This window comes from Ambystoma mexicanum, chromosome 10, assembly GCF_040938575.1.
Source record: "Ambystoma mexicanum isolate Mex_15411 chromosome 10, UKY_AmexF1_1, whole genome shotgun sequence".
In the NCBI taxonomy this organism is placed as follows: domain Eukaryota; kingdom Metazoa; phylum Chordata; class Amphibia; order Caudata; family Ambystomatidae; genus Ambystoma; species Ambystoma mexicanum.
The window spans coordinates 231,909,432-231,935,156 of NC_090932.1; the positions used below are offsets into that span (position 1 = coordinate 231,909,432).

The following is a 25,725-nucleotide window of genomic DNA, read 5'->3' on the forward strand; positions in this document are numbered from 1 at the left end:
AATCCTGAGTGTTCTGGACATCACGCACAGTGCAGCAAGTGCGGTAGAAAGAGGCAATTCACGACATGTCAGAACACATACCACAAAGTTAAGTCGATTTCTGACATCTGAGTGTGAAAACGTAGAAGAGACTGGCTCTGATGGAGAGGAATGGGTTGTGAGCTGGTCAGTGTGTGAAGTGGGTACTACTAAGGGGGTAGACCAAAAAACACTCCCTATAGTGCTTGTGAATGGTATAGGATTTAGAATGTTAAGAGACTCTGGATCCGATTATACTATCATTAATGGAGAAACATGGCAAAACAAGTTTGCTGATGTTAGTTTGACACATCTCATATCAAGGCGAGTGCATATGGTGGTGCTAAAATTGTTATGGTGGGTTATTTTGTCGCGACCTTGAGTGCCAAAACAAGTTCACCAAGGCCAAAATGTATGCATCTGATAAGGGTGAATGTTTGCTAAGTTGGTTACAACCAATTCCAATGGGAATTATAATTGAGCCACAAATTTGAGGATGCATAGCTGCCATTTCCTAAACTGCAAACCTCATACCTGAAGGGAATATGTCTGATGTTTTCAGTGAAAGACTTGTCTGTCTCAAAGGGATCTGTCATAAGATTTGTTCAAACAAGGGAGTCATTCCTGTAGCAGCTAAAATGAGATGTGTACCTCTTACCTTAAGAGAGGAAGTGATGAACGAAATCAAAAGATTGGTCTCGGAGGACATCATTGAGCGAGTGCAGGCTTCAGAGTGGTGCTACCCTGTGGTCGTAGTAAGAAAACCAAATGGCATTGCTCGCCGGTATGTAGCTTTAAGAGCTCTCAACAGTAATATTACTGTTGACCAGTTTCCGTTGCCAAATATTGGAGAACTACTATTAGGTCAGGCTGCACCCTGATTCCAGGGATCTCACCACCGACATCACCCAGGAAGGAACGTTCAGGTTTAATAGAAAGCCCTTTGGGCTCATATCAGCTGCAACATTTTTTCCAGAGGGTGATGAATAAGGTGCTGGGAGATATTTGTTGAGTGTTCTATCGGGATGATATTCTAGTCATGGGTACTTCTCTGGAGGACCATGATACCCAATTGAATATGGTTTTGGGCAGATTGTTCAATGCAAGTTTGATGTTACAAAAACCCAAGTGTTTCGGAGTTTCCAAGAATTGATATTTGGGTCATAGGCTACCTGGTGAGAGGGCCCAGAGAAAATTTGGTCAGCTCCATTGTGCAAGTTACACCACCAAAAAGATAAACAGGATGTGCTGTCCTTCTTAGGTGTCGTGGAATATTACGCCAGATTGTAAATAACTTTGCTGACAGGTGCAAGAACATTGCATTTTTGTGTAAAAAAAAAAAAAAAATGTTTTTGAGTGGTCACCTAAATGTGACCAAGAGTGATGTCGGATTAGGAGCTTGCCACATAGTAAGGAATGATTTAAATGTAGAAGATGATCGCGTTTATGGGCTGGCAACATAGTGCCTCCTTGGAAGTAAGGAAAGGTTTGCTGGAAGGCTTCTGCCTTCTCTCTTCCTCCCCACTGCTGATCACCTGCCTGATCCATCCATGCAATGGTCACCTGGTCACCCTCTGAATTCGGGCCCAGGTCCCTGCATGTCATCTGCAATTCTGCACTGCCTCCTGGTTCCCCAGCACTGTATCTGTAACCCTACAGTCCCCTCCCGTGCACGTATTGCCACCTGCTGGCTGCACTCCTGTTTTTCTTCTTCGTCCCGCCCTTCTCCATCCTCCCCTGCACTTCTCCCATCCCCCCCTTCCCTGCTCTTGTGCGATCTGAATGACACAAGGCCTAGTAAGATAGTTGTTTTGTCCTCCTTTTGTTGCCCCCTCTTTGTCGCGCCTAGAAACACTTGTGTACAGGGCCGTTATAAATGCCATATCAGATCATTTGGCCCATGGTGGGCATTTCGGAATCTCAAAAATCAAAGGGCGACTGAACGACCATTATTGGTGGCCAGGTTTAGATGCTGAGGTAGAGTATATGGTCAAAGAATGCTGCTTGGTTCGCATAAGGTATTGAAACACATATTCAACTGCACAAACCTTAGGACTTCCCAGGTTACCATAGGAGTATGTTGCAATAGACATTTTAGGGTCCTTATGCTCAAGGGAAGGTATTAAAAAGTATGTTTTGGATTTAGTAGATCTTTATTTAAAATGGGTGGAGGTCAAATGTGTACAGGAGGCAGACTCTAATGCAGTGTTATGGTTTCTAGATTAAACATTTCAGAGGGAAGGCTTTCAGAATAAAACTTTAACGGATAATGGTGTTCAATTCACTTCTGGGATTATAAAAAAACGTTTCCATCCCTCCACTAATGGCATTGTCGAAAGATTTAATAGGAGACTGATGCAAAGTGTACGCATGGATATCAATTCGGGTCAATGCTGGGAGAAATGTATTGATAAATTGATGTGGGCCTACAGATCAGTGCCCCACACAACGGTTTTCAGTCCATTTTAGGTGTTAAGGTGAAAAGCTGTTACCTCGGTGCATCTTCCATGGTTGGGGAGGATGCGTTTTGTAGAATGGGATGAGTCGACCCTGAGAGGGAGAATGGTGATAAAGAATGCGGAAATGAAGAGGGCTTATGATGACAAGCATTGTGTTACTCACTAGGGTAGAGGCTGGTGATCGTGTTTGGGTGTGTAGACCGTGTGGAGTACTTAAAGGGGAAAGTCTGTTGGTCCCCTGAGAGTGAACAAAGATTTGGAGGATGGGCGAACATGGAACAAAAGCAGATTAGCTTTGAGATCATGATAGGTCAAGTGTCTTGTTATGGTACGACGTCCTTTCATCACCTGCATGTGCACCCCCAGGCATTTTAATGTGCACATTCCATCGAATATGCTCATCGAATTTTTTAGGGGAGGTGGGACAGGGCAGATAAGGGTTTGGGCGGGTAGGCAATAGCAAAAATAAGTGTGGGAGGGGGCTTGTGGGGGATGGAATGTGCACATTAAAATGACAGGGGATGGAATTACAGGCGATGAAATGACATGGAACCCTTGTTGTGCAGGTTTTGCTCCAATACTGTCATTATATAGGGAGGAAGCTGTGTTCCATTATATTATAGATGGTGTATAACTATCATATATTATAGATGGTGTATAACTATCAATGTGCCATTTGTATAAATCGTAATATTTGTACATAACGGTAATTGTGAACATGTTTATCATGGCCATATTTCATCTGTCTACGTGTTATCTGGTTGCTTTGTTTATTTCCAGGAGTATCACAACATATGAGTTTCCATGGGAACATGGAACCACCCAGGGTTCTACCCTGGAGTATATATAAAGCTCCGTGATTGTGCAGTTTCAGTTTGCAATCTTTATGAGAATTATGATTTATTACTGGATCTTACCTGGTCTCCTTTGAATACTTCATTTACCTCAAACTTACAATGTTTTGATTCAGAAGTGGACATATTTTTAACTAGTTTCTGGTGGCAAGAAGAATGAGGGGTGTTAGATACGATGGCCAGTTAATGTCTTTCATGTAGAGGGGCTCATCTCCCATTAATTGCTTTTGATGCCTCCTTCTATGATGCTCTTGACCAGATAAAGGGGTTGCATCTCCACTTTGTGCTAACACTGGCCATTCTGGAAGACCATCTGCTTCTTTGCTTCTTATGCACTCTCGTACTCATGCTTGGCTTTCTGCATCCACCAGGGTGGGCTATTTGCTGCTTTGCTCAATGTCCTGAAACAGCCTTTCCCTGCAATGACCAGCAAAGTAATAATGTGGCACCTCCAACCTACTGCTCATCAAAGTGTTCCTGCTTGCTTTGTGCATGCTTATCCAGCTGGTCCTCTGTACCCTGAGTGGAAATACAGGCATGGTTAAAGTTATTTCCTTCATTAACATTTAATCTGAGCTGGTCATGTTCTAGCTATGTCAAGAATTCCCTTTCGTTCCCAACTCCCTCCTGGAATAATGATAGTGTTTGCATGCAGGTCTACAATTGAGCAAAGGGTAGATTTCCACGGCACACCAGTGCCCCTGAAAGGCTGTGCTGGCTGGGGCCTAATCAGATGGGCATTATGTTACCCAAACCCTGCCAGCCTCTCAGATGCAGCAGGCTTTGTTTGAAATCTCCTGTATTCCTCTTACAAAGGTTTGCTCGTTATGTGGGGGCTGCGGCTTTAGACACCATTACCTGCTTGTACAGTGTATGTATGTGACTGTGTCATTTGTACTTTTTATTTGTGGACACTGGCTAGGATCATCTCATGGTTTTCCAGTGATACCAGCACTGGTCATAACAGAACGTGAAATAAAACACACAATACAAATGGATAAACCCAGTCTTCTGATTAGTTCAGTTTCTGTTATCCTTGTCACATGAATGCTGCTCATTGCTGATGTGTCTGGGGCAACACGGTAAGCGTACGTTGTTGCAGTGAGAGAGGACAATGTATTTGGTATCAGCAAAAAAATGTTGGACATCAAGGCTGGCAGCTCTGTTGTCAGTGCCCATTAGCAGATCACGACAGTGAGGGAGATCTGAGCCAGCACTCGCAAAAAGCACATATTGCAGATGTTAGGTGCACAGCAGGAATCTCATTGACCCAGGTGGCCTTTCCAGGAATAACTAAACAGATTCCTCAAGCATATCTAGGCATCCTCGGGAGGATGGTCCCACCATATAGGAGCATTCTCGAGGAACTGTGGTAAGTCTTTACTTCCCTCCTCTGTTCCTCACTGGACTTCACCCTTTCTACCCTTCATGCAACCTCACCCTTTGCTCTCTTTTGGCTGATGAGTTTCTCCGCCAGTCCTGGTGGGTGCCCCTCTGCATCTTTTGTGGGGCTCCAATCTGCATTCCTCGTGCCTAGGATTCAGGTTCATTGGTGGGCCTGTAACCTAATTGCGAACGAAAGCCAAACTTGTATTTTAGGCTGCCTTTGGAAATGGTCTGTATTTAATGGGAGAAAGGGTATGTTCCTGTAACATGGAGTCATCTCCAGTTGGACATCAGGAGGTGCAAAGGGTGCAGGAGTTTGGTACTGTTTCTTCCAGTGAAGTAGTTTATTCCTGGAAAGTGGCGGGCTCTAATCTGTCGGCATGTTGATTCATCACTGGGACTGAGAGGAATGTACAACAGCACCTCGTAGACATCGAAAGGGGGTGTGCATCTCAGTCCTCCTTGTGACAAGCCTTTCAGGAGGCTGATGGTGGTTAATAGAAACACGCAATGCCATCAACCAGTGTTGTACTTTATTCAAAGTTTGCACCTCAATTTCTATTGTAATGGTTATAGTGATGTCCCTGCCTCTGACTGTTTACCCGGAACAAAAAAGGTACTTGCACAACCTCTGAACCAATCTTGGCGCTGCTCTCCTTTGCAGTAAGGTGCCTTGTTCAGCAAGCCACCCTTGTGGTACATCTAGCCAGAGTGCCACACCTCGACTATAAGCGCTGATTGAGCTTTTGGAATACACTCCTTAGGAGTCTGTATTAATCAAGTGTTATTCACGGTCATGACATACCACAGAAACACTTAAAAACATCATTTAAGCATATAGCAATAGGCTATCACCCTTAACTGGGAGATCTGCTATTTGGCTGCACCATTGTAACTGAGCTGGTGTGAGACAGCCTATGCCATCAAACAAAGTAGTCTGGTTGCATAGCTGGCAAAGAGTAGGTTTGTATGTTAGGGGCAGGGCAAGGAAAGCAAGCTCGATTTATAACTACATTGGAAACAAATCTGGACGACCGTAAACAGTGGCTCTGGATATCTATATTATTTTGAATGTTATGACCTTTCACATTTGACTTTTCATGTTTGGATAAAGTCTCCTTAAGAGTAGACTGTGTAAGAGCTCTGAAGATCTTTAGGACCTGTATTATGGAAGACTGTTGTGGTCCCAGGTGTCAAAAGAAGACGACCACATCTGTTGTGGAGCAGAGTAGTGCAACACCTACCTGCTAAGAGGCACTACAGTGTGCAAGAAAAGTACTGGACAGAGACATGGATAATAGTCTTTTACCCTCAAGAACTGAGGACTACTATCAGCTGATTGCTTTCTGGCAGGATCCTATATTTGCCAGTCCACAACTGAACATCTGACTGTTTTCTGACTCCTCATACTTGGCGTGCATGTGCCTAAAAGCCATATGGAAGATCCCATGTGCTGCTGAAGCTACCACTGGGATGAGGATTTGTGTGAGGTGTTTGAGGTCGTCTCTCCCAATTTCTTGGATATGTCTGGCACCTCAAATCCACAGTCATGGTTGGAAGCCCTTTGGGTACGTGTTCGTAACTGTTGTTTCTGCTACCCTACCATTTAGCATCTAACCTTGCATGTAGCTGCACTTGGCCACGATCCTGCACGTCCACCCTCTTCCCACTGACTTACATTCTTACTGGCACCTGCTCTGTCTCTAGGCATGCAAGTTCTCAAACCTGAAGAACACCACTTGCCTTATACAGAATGTACACATGGACAGTTTCTCTCTCTCTCTCATCTCCTTTTCTGTCTGTCTTGCCCGCTCTTTGTGATTTCAGAAAAAAAATATCCACCGTTCAAGCAGCAGCAGAAGCAGCTACCCAAACACCAGCAGAAGCAGCAGACTTCCAGGGGGCGACCAGGCATGAAGCTCCGAGCCCATAAAAGGAACCGAACTCCCTACTGAACAAGTGGTGCCCTTGTAGACACTTTGCAAGTCCTGGCATAAGCTGTGGCTGGCTTCTCCCCTATGGGCCATGGAGGACAGCACACTCTGCTCTGGAGCCCTGGAGATCCCACTGGTAGCCTCCAGCCAACCGCTACCTCCCTGTCCACTCAAGATTTTCGAGACGTTCATTGTGGGACATTGGTGATGGACTTCACTGGTTTGACAGAGGCTGGTCAACCTTTTTGCCAAGTGTTTTCTTTGTTCAGTTCAGCAGGGGGTATGGCATCCAAGTGTCTCACCTCCTACCCATCTCTTTCTGGTCTGTCCAAGTGTCTCTTTCTGGTCTTGTTTGTGTCCATGTTCGTCTGTAAAGCAGGTAATGGCTGTGATTTGGGATTTCTTTCATAATTTTTGGTCTGGGGGCTGCGATCAATCCTAATCCAGTGGAGCAGCCATCCTGTGGGAGCCAAAAAGGGTGCTTTGTGTGGGAACAAAATGGTCGACAACCAGCTGCTGTAGGTGTATTTATTTGCTTACATTCTACAAAAATCTTGTGAGTTGTTCAAATAATGAATTCTTAATTTTTTTAAAAATAAATGTGATTTGTACCATGACAGTCTAGCTTGATTCTATTGAGTTGTACAGCAGTGTCTATAATACCAAGAGGACATCATTTTCTTAAGAGCTTACATGATATAGTTCAAATGATTCAAGTGGAAAAAGTAAGATGAATGCTCTCTGCCTTAATTAATAACCAAATGTCCTTTTTTCCAAATGTATAACTGTGGTTGACTATAGTATAGTGAGGTAATATTGCACCAGAACCTCACTGCTGGTTCCTCTCTTCCTAGCAAGTGTGCATTCTCTGCCACCTATTAAAGAGATAAGAACTCTGTTTAAATATAATTAATCTGCTAAAGATTCATATACATGTATAATTTTGCCACCTAGTGACTGATCCATTCATTATTAAAAAATGTGAAAACATTAATTCTGCACACCAACTTCGGGTTATGTCTGAAATAATCTTCATGACTGGCAAGACTAGCCCTTGCATCCACCCGGTACGGGGTCCATCTCTGATTTCGTTTGTTGCCCTCCTTCCCTTCTGGATCTGGGAAAGTGTTAAATCTTCCGGAGCAGTGACCGGTCATCAAATGGTTGGCTGTTTATCCTGCTTTCCTTGACGTCATAGAAAATATGGGGAATACCTTGTCGGCGAAATGCTAACAGCCTACTTACATTGTCTGTGAAGTATGCACATTTTCCTTCTCCAATGATGATCAACAGTACAAAGCATGGCAGATGTTAATGTGAAAGAGACTACACAAGCCAGATGGTGTAATATTTGCATGGGCATGCACCCTGGAAAGTACATGTTTTCACTTCGAAATCCCATGAAGAGGCTGCACCCATATCTCCACATATGACAACCCACATGCCAGTCAGTATGCCATTGAATCGCATTCCCACTAATTCCCAAATAGGTAAAGGCTATAAAGTGCAATACTGCCTTCTAATTGAAGATGATCATTTAGGATGAGGCATGTGTCCAATCCAAATAGAAGTCCCTTATTGAAACTGTTGACTTTGTTCTGTTGGAAGCTACTCTTTCGCTTACGTTTGCATCAGCTGACCATACCTTCAAACTCAAGACCAGGCATTGGCCTGCAGGCACTAGAAATACGCTTGATGCCACACACATTTGGTACTTGAAACATTCTGATTCCTCTCTGAAACATTTGGCCTTAACCAAAATCTCAAAATGAGTGACATCTGAAACACCATGAATGGTGAAAAAACAGCTCGACACTGAGAATCCCATTTATAGTGACAGTTTTTTTTAATCAAAGAACGAACACAATCTGAGGAAACAAGCGTGTCTCTTCTGACTCTGTAAGCATTTGTGGCTTAAGAGCGATTTAGACATCAGCTCAAAATTTTCACAAAGGTGGTGTGGAGGATGCACACAATATGAATAGCCAAAAGGAAGACTCCTTCACCACCCATGCTCCCTTAACAGTGTGTTGGATAAGTGTGCCCCCCTATACGGTGGCTGCACAATCTGTCTTCCCACCAGATGAATTTGTGGGCAAAAATGTGATCCTCTTGTTGGATAAAACCAAGATCGGTAGCACCCAAATGTTAATGGGTTACCACAATGTCCCAACTAAGTATAAAACCACCCAATGTTTGAATCATTCAATGTCAAGATCGCCTGCACAACATTAGTAAACCCTGCAGCTGTGATGGGAGCATGGTTAGGTATAAGCAAGTATATAGTGAACCAAAGTGTGCAACACTGAATCCCTATCACTCAGAATAGCAAATAAAATTGCTCTTTTGAAGGACCAGTGAGATTAGCTAGACTAGAGGAATGCCTACTAGAGGGCTGAACCTGAGATGTGAAAAATAGAATTTCTCTTTGTAGCTACTAGTACTTGAAATTTGTCAAGGAACCTAACAAAACAATTGCAATGCTGGCTACGAGGCTTAAAGCAATGGAGTCCCTTCCCATCTATATTCCAAAAAATAGAAAAAATACACAATGGTAACTACAGAAGCCACATTTGAAATCCTCAAGATAAAAGAAGTAGGCACACGTTCTAGATTGGGGATGGAAAAGATGACATTTTTCGCATTTGTGCTGCAGTGAGATGAATAAATGGTATAACAAATGCGACATTGGCTGTCTTTGGTGGGGGTACCTTTGTTCAAGTGTAGGCACAGGACACGTAACAATAGCAGCCAGGAGGAATGTATACAATAGATTAATGGCAAAGATCAATAGCCTTATGAAAAATGATACATACTGTGGCAAGCCAGAAGGAGGACTCGGACCAGAGGCTATTGGTACACATAATTGTATTTAAATAAAAAGAAAAAATGCCTCACTATCCCTATTTCTAAAAGGGGATTCCCTTCCTATCCAAACTAAACTAAGGATCTCATCTACAGTCCAAAAGAAAATAGGTCAAAAACTTTCCACAAAACTGGCCCTACCACTTATCAAAAAACTTAACAGAAGGTTGAAGAGTGTCTTTCACACTCTGTTCCCCATATAGGCTTCTCAGTCTTTCCAGGACTTACTTCTGGATCTTGATTTGATAATGTATTTAACCAAAAGTTCCTTTCAAGACAAAACCGTTCTTGGCAGTCTCATCACAAAGTTCTTTAAAGATTGCCAAAGAAATGTTTTCATCTCAAGTTCCTGAACTTAAAACAAAACCAATCTTCTTTTATGTGGAGGGATATTTCCTGGATTCCTTCCACCAACTTGTCCATTCTTTCTACACTTCGACCGGTTTCCTGGGTTTCTGCTGTCCCTGTGTTATTTCCTGCTCACTCGGTTGGTGTCTTCTGTTGATTGATTGGGTTCTCCTGACCCACTATACTATTGTGTTTAGCAGTATTCTTGTGACCTTCTGGATTTCTGACTGTTTTTCCTTGGTCCCTGTGAACCTTCTGGGTGGAGAGTTGTTCTGACTTCTCCGGCTCCCACCACCTCTAGTCTGCTTGGGCTCTCTCTTGATCTTTAGTTCTTTGTGTTTTTTTTTGTACCAGTTTCCAGGGTTTCTGATGTCTGTGTGGTTTCCTGCTCACTCTGTAGGTGCTTCTCCTTTAGGTCGAATAGGGGTCTTCTCACCCTCTATCCTATGGAGTACAGTGTTTTTGTGACCCTTCTGGGGTTCTGACTCTCTCTGTTTCTCTTGGTTCCCTTCTGGGTGGTCTGAGACTCAGGGAGTAAGACGGACACACAGGTGGCATAATGATTGATTAAAACTTGTATTCAAGGCAACATAAGAGGGGTTGCAGGAAGCCCTAACTAGCCCCATCTCTATGAGGGGGTTCCCTACCTCAACAAAACTAACTAAGGATACTGTCAGTGTCAGGATGTCCAACTATCTTATCCCTCACATGCTAAACTTAGGAAAAGGTGAAAGGGTCAATGTCTTTTTGATGGCTGACCTGCAGCCGGATCTCATGTTCAATACAAAAGTTCCAAATGAAAGTTCATTAAGGGTGCCACAAAGATGAATAGAAGTTCCACAAGGTTTGGGCATAATTCCCCTTTCTCCACAGCCTTTCTCATACTCCACCAACTTGATTATTTATTAGCCAAACTGCTTCCCAGGACTGCGACAAGGTAAAACAGCCTGGCTCTTTCGCCCAAACTGTATTGCACTTGCACTTCACATGTTGTGGGTCCCAAACCCTATTCCTCATACCTGATCTTTACAAACAGCCTTGGTTCACTTTCCTGCCAAGGTCTATGTGTGCCACTGCCCCACACAAAGTTCCTATCCTCTTGCAGCATAATTTTGGGAACACTTCCCCAATCTGGGTTCTCAATCTCTTTTACTTATTCACTCTGTTTCTTTACTCCAATCTCTCTATGTTTTACAGCCCTGGTTTTCTCCCCTGCCGGGGTCTGTGTGTGTCACTGGTGTCTGTAAGGATCGTGCTCCCCCCACCCCCTTGTCATAATTTGGGGATTTCCTTTTCTCCACAGATCCGAGACCCGCTTCAGTTGATTGATTACTGTAGTATCTCTCCTCACTATGTCTTCACTCCATAGCCGTGGTTCACTGTCCTGCCAAGGTCTATGAATGTTCTTCACATTTGCAAAATGTGTTCTTTCCTCTATCCCTGTGCGGGTATTGTTGTCTGCACCGGGTCCCATACCCTCTCTTCTGGGACCTTCTGCCCGGTAAATATTAATTTCTTCCTTCTGGTTGCGTTCCCCATACCCTTGGGGTCTCCCCAACCTTCTAACTGGCCACCCGTGTACCTGTCAGGCCTTGGCCTCGTCACTCCGGTTGTTTGCGGTTCTCCCAGGAGTCTGGATGGCTTCTCCGGCTCTTGCAGAGACTTCTGCGGTCTTCCACATGCTGTTGCAGCAAGTTGCCTCTAGGTCAGCGTCTCCGGAGCAGCCCTGGTAACTGGTAGGTAAGCCTCGACCTACTTGCTCCGCCTCTTGCGTTATCGGTGTCCCACATGTCTGCCTTTCCTCGGCGCACCATCAGCTGCTTCCTCTGTGCGTAAAAGTGCTACATATGTTGTACCAATCTATAAAAAGGGCGCTAGGTGCTTACCATCAATTACAGACCTATCGCCCTGCTTGATGCTGATTCTAAGATCTTCGCGTCTCTAGTCCTGGATCACATCCATACGTGGATGGATCAAGAGGCAGTACTATCACCCCAACAATTTGGCTTTAGGAAGGCGGTGGGAACTGATGAGGGGGAGCTTTTATTGACCATCATGCAGCACCAGACCAGGCAAAGAGGTAGCCAACCAATATACTTGGTGTCAATAGATCTTTGCTCCGCTTTTGACTTAGTCGATAGAGCCACGTTGTGGCGTAAATTGTTTGCCCTAAATATGCCTGACCAGCTTTTAGCTATCCTATACTATCTTCATGTAGAAACTCAGATTAGGAAACGTCTGAACTCTGAGAGAATGCTCTCAGAGGAAATGTGTACAGGTAATGGTCTGAGACAGGGTGTATATTTGTGCCAACTATCTTTAATTTGTATCTGTCAGATGTTGGACCGCATCTGGAAGAGGCATCCTTTGCCGCCCCAAAAGTGGAGGGCACCAAGATTGTGTGGACCGCCTATACGGATGACGTATTATTGTTTGATCTAATTCCTTTAGGCCTACAACGAGTCTTGTCTTCATTTAAGAAATACACGGTGGACAATGGATTAGCTATAAATCGTCCAGAAACATTTGTCATGCGATTTAGCTATAAGAAGAGCCCAATTAAATTTGCGTGGTTCCTGGATCAAGCTAAACTTTCAATATGCCATGCTTTACGGTACCTCGGCTACCCTATCTTTGAGAACGTCACCAAGGTTAATTTGTGTAATTATTTGGATAAAAAAATAACCTCGCTGATCTCCCAATTGCTCAAAATTGACAAGTACGGAAAATGTTCAATGTTACCATGTTTAAAAATGTACCGCAGCAAGACCATTGCTCAGTTTTGCTGTGGGATGGAACTGGTCCCGAGGTGGTTTATGAGTGAATTTCCTAAAATGAGGCACGTTTGCTAAGGTCCTTGATCTGTTACCTCCCGAAGTGTGTCCCGCTTGCGGCAATACGCTACGAACTTGGGTTATACTCTCTCTCAAGTGTAATTCTCTGGCGTACAGTATAACGTTTTTTATGAATTTGCTCGTCAGTAAGGACTCCAGCCTGTATGGAATCCTGGGTCGATGCTTGGTTGCTGGCAAGGACTCTTCTATGGTATTGCAGGATTTGGAGAGGGAGGTACAGGAAATCCTGGCAGAAGTAGGGGTTTCAAAAGAACTGCTTATTAGCAATCCGACTAAGGTCAAGATACTTTTGCAACATCTAGACTGGAATTTGACGGTCAATGTCATTCAAATAAAAAAATAGTATGTGCATCCGGTCGGTAATAACAAAAAAATGGCTACAACAGACCCTTGCCTCATAAAATTTCCCAGCAAAAGGCACAAACAGGAATTCATGCGATTTCGCTTTAATGTGCTGGCAACTGGCCAAATTATGAGAACAAGGCAATGTTTGTCAACCTCCACGGCAGAATATCGATTTTGTAATCTAGACATTGGGGAAGTAACTTTGCAACATCTGTTGACCCAATGTGTAGGGTTAAGACAAGCACGCATTGATTATTTCATTAATTATGTGCCCAACCCAGAGAGTGTTCATTTGGAAGCTCTCTGGTTAGACATGCTGCATGGTTCTAGGGTAAAATTGCAATTTGCGGTTCTACGTTTTTTAAAAACTAAATGTGAAATTCTGGGAGGAACGCTGGGTAGAAACTATGGTTGCTAAATGTGTGGAGATATCAAATATGAAAATTAATGAAGGAAAGGAAAAGTTATCAGATATGCAATATTCTTTTATATGTTTTTGTATATTTTATGTATTGGATTGTATGTAACGTAATTTTATGATCCTTTACTACGAGATTTTCATATTTTGTAAAGGTTACTGTGTAACCAAAACAAATAAAAGAAAAAAAAAAGTTTAAAAAAGTAAAAGTGCTTGGTCAGTACCAAGCTGGGATCCAAGACGCCATCCTTCTGTGAGTAGCCAGGAATAAAACGCTGAAACAGAGAGCTCCTAGTTTTGGCTATAGGGTTTTCTTTCAAATGAAAAGGGGTTTGTTAAAAAATACCTTGCTATCCCTACTCTTAGAGGTATTTTCCCTACATAAAATCAAAACTAAGGGGCTGTCTGAAGTCGAGATGCCCAAAGCAAAATGTCCTGTGTCAAAAGTTCTATTCTGGCCCTCAGATTCTAAAAAGAATTTCTAAGGTGAAAAGGGTAATGTCTTAGTCTTGAAAATGTACCAAAATGTTTGAGTTCAAAAGGAAAGAGCTAACTATAACGCAAAAGCTTGGAGGATTCTTACAGTTCCAGGGGTTTGTTCCCTTCCTCAGGTTTTCCTCTTATAGATGTCCAAACTCCTAAGGGTAGAAGCCTTCCTTAGACTTCTCTCTTCAGCAAAAATGATTTTGTATGTTAAACAACTTTGCTGTCGGTCTTACCTTCGTAGGATAACTGGTGTAGTCCCTTGCCAGATTTCTTCTCGTCTTTAATGTAATTTCAACACTGTTTTGGCTTTGCCTGATGTATCCTCATATCAGGACTTTTTTATTTAATCTACTTTACACACTTGCCAATTTGAGTCTGCCTGGTATTCCCTCCTGCCAGGGCTTTCTCGTATGTTTCACTTGATACACATGCAAACTTGGATCTGCCTGGTGCACTTTGCTGCCAAGGCTTTCTCATGTGTTACACTTGACACACTAGCAAACTTGTCAATATCTTGTTCTCATATCATCGTGTGTCCCTTGGAAATATCAAGTCTCACATTCTGTCTTAAATGCTTCATTTATTTTTATTAGCCTTCGGTAGGGTTGCCGAAGTGCCCCAGTTTCCCTCTTGTGGACTCACCGGCTCTCTTTGGCGTGCTTCGGTTCTCCGGCAGTAAGCCTGCAGCAGCTCTTTGACGTCCCATTCCTTCTTCCCGGATTTGCCGACCTCCCGTTGTGGATTTCATGTCCCTCACGGCTCCCGCTTGTCTGCCATGCACCTTTCCATGCAAGAGTGACGTGGATGCTGCTCTGCGGTACCCGCGAACGCCAGGAAGTCTTCCCTTCTCTTCCTTTCATGGCATCCTCGCGGCAGACTAGTTCCGCCAGTCTTCCTTTCTTGGCCCTCTCTGTGAGCTGGTTGGTTCCACAGTCGTCTCAGAAACACAGCAGTCCCTCGGTCAGCACCAGGAGGGCAAGATTATCCTAGCCAGCATCTCCCTTCTGACAAATAGTTCAGTGTTTTAAATATCACAGCACTAATTATGCGCTCACAACCACTAGAGCGCAGCTTGCGCTTCTGAGCTTTATCCATCTTCTTGTCATGGCCACAGGCCCCAGAGCACAAAAACCACACCATCTAGTGATGGGGGCAATGGGTCACTTGACTCACTTATGTCCCTTTGGGACCCATAAACACAGGGGCCCTGGTTGGACTCAGTCCTGGCACCTTTGGCGCCATGCTCATATAGAGATGTGAGCAGGAACACTTTATTTTAGTGCAGGGGTGCTTTTACTTAATTTCAGTGCAGGAGTGCTTTTATTTTCCAAGAACTTTCCAGGAGCTGAAAGCCTTTATTCCAGAGAACATCCTCATGTGCTGACTCATCGGGTGTGGCTCCCTAGGCCTGGTCTTCATATGCTAACTCATCGGGTGTGGCAGGCAGGCTGAAGCTGATGGGCGTGGCTTCAGAAGCTCAGCTATAAGCTGCTCCATCCTTAAAGCCGGTGCTTCGCGTTACTGTGCACTCGCGTGTAACGTGACTCTCACCGCCGCTTGGACCAGTTTACTTACCTTTCAAACCAGGTGTTCTCCTGCATATTCACCTCCAGGAAACTGGTGCTTCATCTGCAGACTCATCTCCTGACATCCAGTGATCTTGATCCCGACGCCGCAGCACCCCACTCCGCATCCACAAACTCAGACCCTGTGAAGAAGAAGAAAGACCAGGTTAGAACATCTGTCCAGTGGCCGTGCCGCATTTGAACCCCGGGCGCCCCCTAGTTAACGATTTACCAGCTACTGTACAGCTGCAGCTTTGTTCCTCATTTCCTCCAGCCGCCGCTTCGAGCTCCGCAGCTTCTGCCGGGCCGGCAACAGGACCTGCAAGGGGAGAAGGCAAAAGAGCAAACATCAAAAGCGGAACGGACAGCACTACAAGACAACAAACTTTACAATACAACAAAAACAGACGAGGAAAGACCAAGGCAAACGGGAAAACTTACCTGAAGTATAGTGGCTTAGTCACAGCAGGACTGGACTACCACGTGCAAGGGACCAGTGAAGGAACTCGTCCAGATCATGCAAGCGCCCCTGCCAGAAGCAGCAGGATTGAGTGCTCGCCAAAACTAATCAACAGGTGAGTTTTCCAGGGACAGCGCATCCCACGGGTACCACGGTTTGGGAGAAGGGGTCTGGAAGGGGATCAGGCGCACAGGCTGGCATACCCAAGCCCCCTATTCTCCACACAGGAGCAGTCCCGAGCAGCATCACCTATTACCACCAGTTACCACATAAGCGCATAGGGCGAAGTCGGACCCGAGCGACCTCACCCCCGGGAGGGCTGCAACCGTGCCCAAACGCCTCCGCTGAGACCAGGTGAGCGTAACACTTCTTTACTCCACTTAGTTTCCTCGTCACAGTACTTTTACATTCACGGAAGGAGAAGTCAGTTCTTGGTGCCTTATAATACAGAGCATGGGAAGGTTTCTTACCGTCTATGGGTCGGTGAAGGGAGTTGTGATAATATGCCATTAAGGTCTGGGGAATGGAGGGGTATCCCTAAAAGAGAAAGTGGGATACCATGTCTCGTCTGATGATATTGCGTCCCGCTCGCCCCCATTGAAGGTTACCTCACCCCATGTGATCCTCACTCATATAGCCACTCCCCAGGTCAGGATCAAGTAGCAGCTGACATCCCCAGGCCGCATGGGGAGCGGTCACTGCTGGGAATGGAGTGATGACACTATTGGATGCATCACATTCCCTTCCAACTAGATCTTTACATGACAGTCAATTGCATCAAGGCTAGGACTAGAACATATGCTGTTGTTCCTGCAAGTAATCTTCATTGCTTGTGTCCCCTTTCTCGGCACAGTACTGCCATTAGCTGCTAGGTGAGTGTACTTCTCTTTAGTGGATTTTACTAGAGCAGCATGACAACAGTACATTGTGGTACTGAATGAATGGTACAGAGAAGTGTTTTGGGCAAAGGTGTGAGGGTTAAACGGGTACTGTGTTCTCCCTCTGGTGTCACTGTTCCCACAAGGGCTTTCCCCTCACATGAGATCCACTAGCCGGGTGGCGATCGGGCCACGGCCTCCCCTCCCTGGCCTCATGGGAAGTTGCTTCCAACCCCCTACCCCGCCCCCCCCAATGGAAGCAGTGATGATATCCTGCGATTCGTCACAGTGGTGAGCTGTTCTGGCTTCAGGCTCTCACCACCCTTTATCTGCTTGGTGTTTTTCTCGCTCTTTGGTTCTCTTTCACCCTCTTTTGCGGTTAGGGTCCTGTTCCCTTCTTGTTCGCTGCTTCACTTTTCTTTCTCCCCGATCACCTGTGCAACCTGTGTACCGTGGGTGTAGCAGTCCTTGCTCCAGGGAGGGTCAGTCATGGTTTGCAGTGGTAGCGTCCTGCTTTGCTCTCTGCTCCTCTCTATTGGAAGTGGGTGATCTTCCTCTTCCGCTGGCTTCGCCTCACTCCTTTTCCTCACTGGCTCTCAGCTTGACAGTAGAGGGTCTTGTGCTCCGGTTGACTTGGGATTCTGCATCTCTTGACGGGCCTCAGGCCCACCTTGTCCAATACATGGTTGCCCCTACCTGTCTCATGAGCTCCACACGGCCTTGCTTCCTCCAGCCTTGTACGTCTGTTCCTGGGACGTAATGTATCCCCCTCTGGCATTCTCTCACTGCCGCTGGCTCCATGGCTCTGTGCGGCTCCTCCCCGGTACATGCTCTTATGATGGGGGGGAGGAGTCTTGACTTCAGGAGTCTCCGCCTCCATTTAAGGGTCCTTGGCCCTTTATTAGTCCTCCACTCCTCAGTAGGGGTGTGTTCTTCACAACAGCTGATCCAATGGATAGAAGATTCAGCATTACCTTGTGCCATATACTGAGCGGTTTTGTCCTCCCTATTAATTCTATATAGGCAGAAAGTACATTTTGTATAGGGAGTTCCCTATGAGACTGGGAGTCCTTGTCCCCTAGAGGGGGGAATCACTCCCAAGTGAGGTCCTGCTTTCCCAAACCCAGAGGGATGGTTTTGCATAGCAGCTCACCTCCCTAGCCTCAAATGGGGCGACTCCCCTGAGGGAAGAAGGGACGAATTCCCTGGATTTGTCACATACCCCTCCAGTTACACAGGAGCTTCCCTCTTGCGGGGTTGCTTTTCCTCTGAGGTTACCATTTTCCAAGACCCACACATATTGGTCTTCCTCTTCTATAAACGTCACCCAGGAGGGTAAGGGAAAGTACTTCTTCGAAGGGTTTTCCAGAGGAGGATTGGTTAAGCCATCCGGAAAGATAGGGAAGTCTGTACCTATGATCACTTCCTCTGGTCGGTCTGGTAGCAGTGCAGTTCTTATCCTGGTGGGATAACCTCTAGTGTAAGAGGAGTTTTGGGACAGGTCTCTATATCCACATGCACGCATGTGATTTTTATGGGTCGCTCCCTTTTTAGATATTCAGAGTAGACCAAGTCTGAACGTATGGCGGTTTGTTTGCTCCCTGAGTCAATTCAAGCTCTAGCCAAAATGTCATTGACTCGGATGGTTTCTTGAGTTTGGAAGGGCTAAGTGGTCTAGTAGCAAATATCTTCTTCTTTCGGTCCTCCTTCTCTTTATTCTACCTCTCCTGATCATTCCTGTGCCCCTACCCATCCTCCTCCATGGGTTCCTCAATTAGGTTTTTTGGGACGGGCTGGTGCAAAATGAACCTTTCTCCACAGGAGAAACATGTGGTCCTGGTGGAGAAAAGGTTTTCCCCTTCCAGCCTCTTCCTGTGGGGTTATCATTTGGTTTCCCACTGGGACTTTGGTCTTCTATAGGTTTCGAGAGAAGAAAACTTTACTGCATGGCTAAGGTTCTCTTTTAGGTTTTAGCCTGCTTCCATGCATTCTTAAAATATTCAACTGCCTCAGGGAGGGCAGGGGCTATCTGAAAAGCTGTGTCTAAAGAAGGTTGGGGTTACTGGAGCACTGCTCTCTGAAGAGACGTTAATAAACTGCTCCAGCAAGACAGCCTCCAATATCTCTGGTAGTCTTTTTCTTCCCCAGACATTGGCTGAGGAGATTTTGTATTCACCTGGCTAATTCCATCTGACTTTCATTGGGAAGCTACTGGGTGTACTGGAATTTCAGTTAAAAGAAGGCTTTGGTTTGTCCCACTCGCTCTAACAGGGCAGTTTTATATCTTGAAAGGAGGCAGTTCCTTCGAGGTTGATGTTCTGATAGGACAATTGTAATTCTCCATGGATTAGAGTGCGCCCATGTTCCAACCCTGGTGAGGGCACAGCAGACTCAGATTTAGCAATTTATTTGCAGCATGTTACAATTGATTGTTTGGATTAAGCCAACTTTGAACTATAATATTTTTTGTTCTTTTTTCTTGGAGTATGTCTATTGTCATGTCAATTACCCCTTTTGGTTAAAACTATGATTGTCGGTGCTCTATTTTTCTGTAATCATTTTCTCTGCTTTTTGTTAGTGGATATATGTTGTGACAATGTTTCTTCATGCAACAATTGTCTTCATACTGTGGTAACTGATATCTACTTAACAGCCCTGACATGGACATGTGTTGGCTGTTCTGTTGTTTGGGTTTCTTGGTTATAATAGATAAATACATTTTTTAAGAGATTTTTCTCAAGCATTTTGTGTATTTTGTTCAAACAGTTCGACAGCCACGTGGCCCATCGCACAAGTGATTTCTACTGCTCTGACTGATTGAAGCGCATTAAGGTCTAGACAAACCCTTTTCATTACTTTGTTGATTGTGGTGTTGGTGCTAGTATCACACCATGTTTTAGAACTTTGCCACACATCACACAGGTTATTTGTAGGTAGGGTAGCACAAACCCTGGGAGAGCCCCACGTTGTAGTTTAACAATTGTAATTCTCCCCCCATTATAAGGGACAAATAACACACTTGAAGGGTCTTGTCCCGGAGGAACTGGGGCGGCTATCCTTTCAAAGTTTCTAAAAAAGGTGCCTTAGTGTTCTGCCTCTTGGTATGGTTGTAAAACCCCATTTGGGAAGACCCAATGACTTTGGCCTATCCCTATACAGCTCGAGGCTCTGCTGGTGACGTTGGTCAGCTCTGGTTTGATTTTCAATAATCTTCACCAGGAATGTCTTGAGTGATGCCATTTGGATTTTTTTTTTCTTTTGGTTCTGGGATATTTATATCAGAAAAATGTTCAGAGGGAAGGGGACTCGAGCTCTTTGTCCTCTGAATCAATGGGGGAGTTGGCAGAGAGCGATGTAGGCCCTTGTTTCTCTAATGGATGTTTCGGGGTTGCCCCCAAAGATGGTTCATACCCCAGTGTCCTATTGGTAGAAGATGGTTGAAGGGTTTGGCAGTACGAGCTGGGGGAGTGTCTTACTGTGTCGGGTCCCTCAATCCCACTCTGGCACCATATAGGTCAAGCTAGAAGGGGGTCTCGGACCAGAAGCTATTGGTATACATTTTATTTTTATTTTTTAAAAAGGGAAAATGCCCTTCTACCCCTATTGCTAAAAGGGGGTTTCCCTTCCTAGCCAAACAAAACTAAGGTGCTCAGCTGCAGTCTGACAAAACAAAAATAGTCTTTGCTTCAAATCTGTTCACTAAACTGGCCCTACCACTTATCAAAAACGGATAAGAAAGATGGAGCGTGTCTTGCACTCTGTTCTCCATAGAAGCTCCTTAGTCTTTCCAGATCTTGATTTGGTAATGTTTTTAAACAAAAAGTTCCTTTCAAAGCAAAACTTTTCTTGTCCGTTTTATAAAAAAGTTCTTTAAAGATTCCCAAAGAATACATTAATCTCAAGTTCTTGAACTTGCAACAAAACAAATCTTTTATGTGGAGGGATATTTCCCTGATCCCTTTCCACTAACATGTCCATTCTTTCCACACGTCAACCAGTTTGCAGGTTTTCTGCCGTCCCTGTGTTATTTCCTGCTCACATGGTTGTAGCTTCTCCTGTAGGTCGAATGAGTTCTCTTGACCTACTATTCTATTGTGTTTAGCAGTGTTCTGGTGACTGTTCTGGATTTCGGACTATGTTCCTCTCGGGTACCTGCGACCCTTCTGGGTATGGAGTCATTCTGGCATCTCAGGCTGCCACCACCCCTTGTCTGCTTGGTCGGTCTCTCACTCTTCAGTTTTCTGTGCCCCTCTGTTGAGGTTAGGGTTCTGTTCCCTCCTCGCTCGCTTTGCTTTTCTTTCTCTCCCCCATTAACCTGAGCAACCAGGGAGGGTCAGTCATGGTAGCGGCAGTGGCATCATGCTTTTCTCTGTGCTCCTCGCTATTGGAAGTGGGCATTCTTGCCCTTGCGTGGGCCTAGCCTTGCTCCTGTTCCTCTGACTCTCTGCTTGGGATGAGAGGGTCTTGTGCTCTGGTTGACTAGGAACTCAGCATCTGGAGGATTAACCAGAACCAACAAAGATTTAGCCGTCTGAGTGCTGTCTTTGGTTTTGGTGAGCTCTACGTCAGTAGAAGAGTGAAAAAGCTCCTTACCATCAAATGGAAGGTCCAGGACCTTGTCTTGCACCTCCTTCGAGAACTTAGTGGCATGGAGCCATGCTTTCCGCAAGGTACCAACCCCTAACATCAGACCCCGAGGTGTCTACGTGAAATCCTCCAGCTTCTCGACCGGGATATGCTCCTCAAACTCTTGACAGACCTCTCCACATCCGCATGTTAGCTCCCGCCAAAATCAATTCTGCTTTGGCCTGCCTGAGCTGCAAGGCCCAATTGGCAAAGATTTTCCTCCCTAGGGAGTCCAGGATCTTGTCCTCCTTCCCCAAGACCTGAGTCGCCGTCGCGGAGGAGGAAGCTGCAGGTCTGGATTGCAACGTGGCCGCAGCCACCACTGTGGAGGAGGGCGGCGGACAAGACGACAAGGCCACTTCTTCCGAGGAATGTAGCCTGTACCTCGCGTCAATCTTTTTATTGACAAAAAGTCCCGAGTGTGGCTTTTCCCAAACTCTACGGACCACGGCCAAAACGTCCTTCTGCAAGAACAGGCCGGTACGCTCCAAAGGAGACAAGGTGAACGCCCCAGAAAGCACGCCCTCCTGCGGAGCAGGTGCCTCGGGCACCGGAACATCCAAGAAGCTCATCATGTCCAGTACCCGGTCATGGAAAGCTCTGGTAGAGCGGAGCAGGTCCTCGGTGTCCTGATCGCTTTGAGGGTCATCTGACAGGTCCGGCTCCTGCTGAGCCAAGTCAGGCACTGCCTTGTCCACTGGGGACAATGGCGGCACAGGCAGAAGCGCTGGGGGAGGCACCGGCGGAACCACCGACGGGACGGTTGGAGCCGGAGGCGCCGGCGGACATATCTCCTTGAAAACCCCCTTGAAATATTCCCTCGTGGGGTCGGTGCGCATAAGTGCTTGAAACTTACCGAAAAAGGCGTCCTCAGGAGATTTTTTCAGCACCTGAGGAGGCCTCTCATGAGGTGGACAAATCCGGGGACGGGTGCCACACTGGCCCCTCCACCGACGTATCCACATAAATCGAGGGAGCCACCCCCGCGGGCAACAAAACATTGTGCGGAAGAGGCATCCGGGCGTTCCAATCAAAAACTGGCTGGTAAGGATGCGCACAAGGGATCTTGGGTTCACCCGAAGGACCGAACCCTACACCAGGGGCCGATGGCGTAGTTGTAGGGGTAGTACCTAAAATGGCCGCTGTGGTCGTGGCAGGAACGGGCGCCATTTTGTCCTCATCTGAGGGGAACTGCGGCACGTGAGGAAGTGAGGCAGGGGTCCCCGTCGATGGATCAGGGGTCTTAATTTTAGCCTTAAGGTAAGGAACCTCGGCAGAGCCAGTTATGAGGCCTGGAATGTTTCTGTGATATACCAACCGCCAACTGAGCCTTCGAAGGAAGAGCCTCAGCACTGCCGGTAAAAGAAGAAACCACCTTCTTTGCCCCCTCAACAGATCTGGGGTCACCACAAGAGCGGGAACGGTACGCTGTCACCGACGGGGCCTTGCCCGGCCCCTCAGAACTGTTGGTAGCCTTAGCCTCTGTACGAGGAACCTCGGACGTAGGCCCGGTAGAAGCCTTATTGGCACGGGCCTCGAACTTGCGTTTTGTAACCTCAAGCCCAGCCAAGACCTCGGGGCGTACCCCGGTTTTGTTTTTGAGGGAAGCCGAAAGAACAGCCTCAGAGCAAGCTCCGGTACCCCACGACTCAGTAGAACTGAGTCTACACACAGCCCCCAAAGGAGGGGCCTCGGAGTGTTTTCCGGTGAACACAGACCCCTTACAGAGACCCTCGGAGAAAACGCCGGTAGAATTATTAGGCCCGACAGGACCCTCAGGGCGAACCCCGGTAACAGAGCGATCAACGCCCCTCCCGGCTCGAGAGGAACCCGGGAAGGTATCCCCCAGCCTGGGTGACCTGAAAATCAAAGAACTTATCGGGCGTTTTTTCTTCTCGCCGAACGCCTGAAAATGCGAACCGACGTTGAAGAGCCCGGACCGAAAGGGAGTCACAGTAAACACAGGAGTCCCAACGGTGTTCCGGGCCCAAACACTCTGAACAAAGAGGATGGGGATCCGCCCTCGCGAAGCGACGGTGACACGATGAACAGTCTGGAAAATCTAGTTTAAAAGACATAGACAGACTAGTAAACGAACGCTAGCGAGAGCCAGAGAGGGAAAAACAGAAGAAAAACTGGATGCAAGTGCGTCCGGCCCCGATCGTGCGGAGAAGAGGACTGATGGGCGATGCACGGGGCGGAGCCAAGGTGGGCGGGGTTACGGCCGCGTGCCGGGCCCCGCGAAGGAAAGAGAGGAGGGACACATTTTTGAAAAAAATGTGGATGCTTTTTACAAAGTGCTCCGGTCCCGTCCCACAGGACGGAGAGATGTCCCATAAGTATGGAGGAAAGGGGACGGGACATAGGAGTACTACATTTTATACAGAGTGTTCCCTATGGGAATGGCAGTCTTTGTCCCCTGGAGTGGAGTCACTACTATTGAGGTCCCACTTTCCCAAACCCCTTGGTGGGTTTTGCTTACCGTGCTCACCTCCCTAGCATCGAAGGGTGGCTCCCCCTAGGGAAGGAGGATGGAATTCCACGGATATGTCACAATACCCAAGACTAGACAAATTATATTGGCATCCTTCCAGAAAGTAAAGGTGCTCAAGCCAAACATAAACTGATATTAGAAGAGAGCCATGATTTTCAAGTGTTTTTGCCATGAGTGAGCTGAGAAAAAGATGATTTTGAGGTGTGCAATATTCAAGTGGTCATTATTATATATAGAGCAACATTAGACAGTGGTGCTTTTTTGAGGAGTGTACCTAGAAGGGTGATTTTTAACAGCCTTGTGAGGGATATGCAACCATCTAACCTAATGTTGCAACTAACAGAGAAGCGAAAGCCCTACAATGGCATACTGAGTAAGTATATATTACCAACATAGGTAAGAAATTCATGAACCATCTTTTTTCTTTGTAGAAAAACATATATATATTTTATTATTGCCACTGTTGCTTCATTAAAAAATGACTTCACTAATGCAAAAGCATCACTATAATTCACATAAACCCTTGTGATGAGTAATAATTGACCAACAGATATTCGGACAAAGGTAAAAGAATGCCTTCACCAGATGCACCTAATATGTGTCTTCTGATAGTTGAACACAATCGTGAAAACCAGAACTAGACACAATTATAAAAAGCTGCCTGCTCTATTCCAAGTAAACAAAAGAATATAAGAGATGATCAATCCAACATGTTTCTGTAATTTTGCCCACAATGCTGATATTCCTCGGGCGTTTCAAATTTAGTAGCTTTTATAGGAATGGCATACATCTGTCCTTCCTGGGATCATTCACCACATTTCCAATGCATTAAGCAGGGCACACATCAACATTCTAATATCCATCTACAAAGAAGATGGAAAAGGTAGGTGTCGATAAAGTATGCCCACACATTTTCTAATGAAATAGGAAAAGATATACAGACATTCTATAGCCCTTACAGAACTGAAGGTTAACTTGTAATCCTTCGTTTGAGTCCAAAAGTGTTTTCATTATAGTTTGACACAGCACGGATCGTCTTGGTCCTTAATTGACCTGACAAGAATTCAAAACATCACAATGAAGACCCTCTTCTTATCGTGTATGTGATGGCATATGTACATAATTTGTTAAACTATCAACAAAGAACCATGTTGAAGTAGCTCACTCACTTAATTCTTAGGTCAACGGGAGGGCTCTCGATGCTTTTAGACGATACAGGTTCATACCAGAGTAGAGGGAAGTGCAATGTACAACTGCTTCCCTTTAAAAAAGACACAACATAGTGTCGGTTTATAGCTGCTGCCGACATGCAAAGATTGTGATCTGTATTTTTATCAAATGGCCGTTCATAGTCTCGATCAATGTCCGTCACAGTCATCTACTTACCCTCTGTAAGCGGCTGCAACCCCAAATGGCATCCGGCGATGGAACACAGAGGATCAAAGTACATCCTTGGATCAAACAGACGCCAGCTCAGCAGCTGCATGAAAAAGCAGCCGGCGGACGTCTGGAGAGCACATCATGGCGTGAGGCAAACAGGACAAGGAATAGAAAAAGTCCTTATCTCAGTGTCCATGTAAGTGGCAGAATCTGCCATATTAGAACGTGTAAAATCAAACGGGTGTAAATGAACACTTAAACAATACTCCGGTATAGCCTGACGGCAATCTTTTATCGAAGCACAAAATTACTTTTGAATGGATTGTGTCCACTGTGAAGGCATCATGAAGAACA

The 25,725-nt window shown here is 45.7% G+C and overlaps 1 protein-coding gene across 2 annotated transcripts in view; it reads left to right on the forward strand.

Annotated features, from left to right (window-relative positions):
* BMP1 (bone morphogenetic protein 1) overlaps window positions 1-25,725 on the forward strand; it is a 984,430-nt gene that overhangs the window by 696,670 nt on the left and 262,035 nt on the right. Inside the window, exon 16 of one of the 2 annotated variants that reach the window (XM_069617749.1) lies at window positions 6,545-7,268. The exons of the other annotated variant lie outside the window; for it this stretch is intronic. Coding sequence (XP_069473850.1) covers window positions 6,545-6,672 — 128 coding nt within the window. The 3' untranslated portion in view covers window positions 6,673-7,268. Of the gene's footprint in view, window positions 1-6,544; window positions 7,269-25,725 lie in introns of those variants that run through there. 2 annotated transcript variants of the gene reach the window in all.